The sequence below is a fragment of the Equus quagga genome, chromosome 13 (genome assembly GCF_021613505.1).
Source record: "Equus quagga isolate Etosha38 chromosome 13, UCLA_HA_Equagga_1.0, whole genome shotgun sequence".
Classification (NCBI taxonomy): Eukaryota; Metazoa; Chordata; class Mammalia; order Perissodactyla; family Equidae; genus Equus; species Equus quagga.
The window spans coordinates 6,171,741-6,176,316 of NC_060279.1; the positions used below are offsets into that span (position 1 = coordinate 6,171,741).

A 4,576-nucleotide genomic window follows, 5' to 3' on the forward strand; every position below is an offset into this window, starting at 1 on the left:
GTTTTTAAATCTGTACACATCTTACTCCCAAGAAGTAGCCTCCACTTGAGTTCTTTGATCCTGATGTCTTAATTGAATACCCTTGCTCTCAGGGCTGCCATGTGAGTCTGTGCAGGTTGTACACTGCACAACTCTGAGGTATGTATCCTGAGCTACATAAGTGTGAATGGCACATCCTAGATTTATAGTGCACAACATGGAGGATGTTTTGCAACAGCGCTTGTTGTAATGCAGAATCTGAGATGGCTTTGAGAAAGGAAAATGTAGTCATTACCAAAAAATAATTCTCATAACATGTACAAATTTGTATGAAAGCTGTATTGGCCATGGAGCAAGGAGGTATTTCCAAAGTTTCTACACAGGACCCTGTTCTCTTATAAGAATTCAGCCCTCTATATAATGTTATAATCCAATGTTACTGCAATAAAAAAAAAAAAAGAATTCAGCCCTTGACGTTAGATGAGTTCAGGTCATCACATGCCATGGAGAAAGGGTTTGCTACAAATAATATCAACAGTACACTGTGTGCTCTTTCTGATTTATTTGAAGAAACATTTATTGAGTGTCAAGTAATAAACTAGATATTCCAGAGATGGGGCACAATCTCTGCCTTTAAGGAGGGTAAAATTGGGGAGAAAACATACATGTGATAATTTTTAAGAAAGCAATCTAAGTAACATTTTAAAAAACCAAACTGTATTTATGCACAAAATTGCATGTTACAGACTAACTTTGCAGTAGGAGACCAGAAAGGGAAGATTGCCATGAGTTGGACTAGTTGAGCACTGGTTATGAAAGAAGTGGTGAGGGTGGGGCCTTCCTGAGAGGAATCTTAATGAATAGATAGAATCTGGGTAGATGGATAAGAAGATTGGGGGTGGGGAAGGAGGAGCATTTCAGCATGAGCCAAGGACTCTCCCTCTACTTGTTTTAACACTTTTTTTTTTTTTTTTAAGATTGGCACCTGAGCTAACATCTGTTGCTAATCTTTATTTTCTTCTTCTTCTTCTTCTTCTCCCCAAAGCACCCCCGGTACATGCTTGGTTGTGGGTCCCTTTGGCTCTGCTATGTGGGACGCTGCCTCAGCATGGCCTGATGAGGGGTGCCACGTCTGCACCCAGGATCCCAACCGGTGAAACCCTGGGCCGCTGAAGCCAGAGTGCATGAGCTTAATCACTCGGCCACAGGCTGGCCCCCTGTTTTAACACTTCTGTACAACATCAGAGAGATATTGCCTGCGGCTGGCATTCTGGTGAGGCTGTTTCTTTATTAACAATAGAGTGGTTATAAAAGAAACATTGAATTCAAGAAATCTAGATAGGCCTAATAAAAGAGACAGCAAAACCCAAATCCAAAACACCATGCAGGCTCTCTCTCTTTGGTGCTCATGAGATGCCATGTGCAGAAGTCAGTCAACTGAGAAGGGGAGATGCCTGAAGGAGGTAGGGAGGCTGGAGGCGGTTAAATCGGATGGCCTCCATTTACAGAAGGTGGGGCTACAGTGCAAATAGGACTTTTCCTGTTTGGAGCAGAACCCCATTACTTTGCTGGAACTGGACAGCAAGAATAACATCAAGTTTATGAACTTTCTATCAGAATGTACCCCCACAGAATACTGGAGGGCTGGGAGGTAAAATGTGATCAGCAACAAAACTGAGCCTGTAATTGCATATGTCACAAAGTTTCACTGTCTTTAAAGTCATCAGGTACAGCGTTGAAATGAAACTGGAAACAAGAGTCAAGAAAGAGCAAAGTCGGATGTTTTTATACTCCATAGTAATCCTTTTCCCCACGGTCTTGTTTCTCCATGGAAAACAGAAGACTGAGCTATGTAAACCACAACTGCGGGTCGGTGGCGGGGGGGGGGGGGGGGGGGGGGGTGGATGAGGGGCAAGATGGGAGCAGAAGGAGCTGCTGGTGACATAGAAGTATTTTCACATGCACTGAAAGAAACGTTCTTCATCTTCAATGCAGGAGACACCATGTGACACTTGTCATGGAGGGATTTGAAGGATCCAGTGAAGTATCCCCAAAGTTTTCCTTCACAGTGGGTATTTAATATGGGTCTTCCATGCTGAATGAAAAACAAGAGAACATAAGTTAAACTAAGGAGTTTAAAAAATTGCAAAAATTAACATGTTAGTACTAAAAGTAAATATTCACCAGAGGTGAGAAGAGGCCTAAAGGAAACATCTTTCAGACCCGTTAGACAAGCTGCAAGGCATGCACTAAGGCCAAGGAGCAAGCGGAGAGCCCTAAAGCAGCACTTCTCACACTTTTAGGGCTTTCTACCCAGAGATGGCATTAAAATCAGGCTCTGAATCAGCTGGTCTGGGTGGGCCTGAGAGTCTGCACCTCAAGGAGCTCCTTGCTGATGCTCATGCTGTCGGCCCACTCTGAGAGAAATTTCTGTCATCCAGGCTGTCCTCAGATTGAATGAGCATGAAGGACGTTTTAGATAGATTTTGAGTGGTGGAAAGTCAGGAAAGTAGAAGACATGCTCAAATGGAAAGAGAGATCAGAGAAAATCATTAAAGGCCTGGTGGTAGTTCTAAACGACTGATTCTGGTGGGATATGATTTAAGGAGATGGTAACAAATTTAGTTTCATAGAATAAATGCCACATTTCTGTGGGTGACACAGTTGTCTCATTCTTGGAAAGGGTGGGGGAGAACCAAATATGGGTGTCTTAATAGCACCTTTCGAAGGGAGAACCAGATTCTGAGATGGTTCTCATGATGAACTGCCAGGGTAAACCACAACTCAGCAGCTGCAAACGTGCTGGCCAATACTGAGATAAAAATGTTTCTGAAAACAAAATTTCGCGTATACCCTCCTCTGAGGTTGGCATCGTATCTTCCTGTGTATCTTGGGTGTAGCTTTTACCCAGGCAGAATTTAGACACTAGAAACCAAATGAGGTGATAAACAGAACCAGTTTGCAGAAGAGTCAAAATAACCCAGAAAGAATTGAAACCACAAATGCCCTAGGAGTCAGTCATTCACCAACCCAAAGCTAATAAAGAGCTCAGGGCCTTTAAATAAATTGATACACTGTGTTTAGTGTAACAGTGTTCATTTTACCTTTGGCTGGTTCTAGAAAAACACCCTACCTCGTCCACCCCACCCTTCCTCAGTGCCATCGCACAATGGTTTCAGTATAAAAAATAGAAATCACATTATTGGAGTGGGGAGGTGTCCAGACTAAAACTCCCACCTGGGAATCCAGAGTCCCAAGTTCTGGAAGCACAATGGTTAAAGAGCATGATCTTTGGATCCAGATGGGTACAAATCTCAGCCTTGCAGTTTATTCAGGGGCCTCAAGCTGCCTATTTTATTTGTCTGCGCCTTGTCCCTTTCCCTGTAAAATGAGGATATTGATAGTACCCGCCCCCGCAGGCTGGTAGGCCATATTAATGATTTAAGACTGATAAAACACTCAGAACAGGGCGCAGCATGGAGTTAATGTTTGATAAATGTTTACTATTACTGTAACTAACTCGGTCACTGGCTCAGGGCCTATGGGAAAGTTATTGAATCGGCTCCATTATAAAGACAGTTTGAAAAAAATGTCCACTAAGATCCTTTCTAGACCTAAAATTCTATGACTCTGTGAATTAAAGTCAGCTTGGTCAATAAATGAGAGGTGTGCCAAGGAAGCTGGGCAAATGATTCTTCTCTGCTAGGTCCTTCCTGAACATCTGGTGAAGTATTCAAGATCTATGTTGATGGAGCCAGGCTTCACCTACAACTTCTGTTCACAGCTCCTCAAGAAGCCATGGCTCCAGGCACTTTACTCACCGGCCCGGTAGGTGCTGTCACAGTCCGGGTACCATACCACTGCTTTTATCATTTCCCTCCTCTAGACTGTCTTCCCTGCTACTCTCCACATACCTGAGTCCTATCCATGCTTCAGAAACCGACTAGGTTCTACCTTCTTTATAAAAGTTTTTTGTGATCATCAAGCTGCTTCTGTATTGAAGAAGTCTTTTCTTTAATGCAGAATTCCTCTGCCATTACCATTCTCTGCCTTGTATTTTTCTGAATTTTTTTTCTATAGTTCTGTCCTCAACTAGATAATAATCTCCTTGAGGTCAGGGTCAAGGACTTACTCCTCTTGGTGTCTTGGTCAAGCTCAGCATTGGTCCAACACAAAGGTGTTCAATAAAGAACTATTGATTGATTCATTGTAAAAATCAGTGAACCATTAAACTTAATACAGCAATTAGCTTTACCTGGGAATTAACTTAATGCTAATACTCTTCCTGACAGCATCTCTTCCTGCCCCCCAAGGTCCTCTAAAAAAATTGAACTGATCTGCTTCCATCTAGTGGCAATTAAAAAACAGGTGGTGCCTATGACCAGAAAACAACTCTTGTGTAGATTGTGCCAGAAAAGACTTTCACTCAGTGGTTGTGAGCATGAAAGAAATCTTTACATCTTGTGGATTTCCTGCCCGCAGAGATAGGGAGGCCAGCCCAGAGAAGGATCTAGGAGCCCATCCCCACTATAAAATAGAATAAAAGAACATCCACTGACCCTCAGTACTCATCCAGTTATCACCTCCCCCCCCCCCC

The 4,576-nt window shown here is 42.9% G+C and overlaps 1 protein-coding gene across 1 annotated transcript in view; it reads right to left on the reverse strand.

The window, feature by feature from the left end:
- Positions 1–1,761: 1,761 nt before the first annotated feature.
- Positions 1,762–4,576, reverse strand: part of SELL (selectin L) — a 17,859-nt gene continuing 15,044 nt past the window's right edge. The window contains exon 8 of the mRNA XM_046680638.1: positions 1,762–2,074. Coding sequence (XP_046536594.1) covers positions 2,056–2,074 — 19 coding nt within the window. The 3' untranslated portion in view covers positions 1,762–2,055. The remainder of the gene's footprint in view (positions 2,075–4,576) is intronic.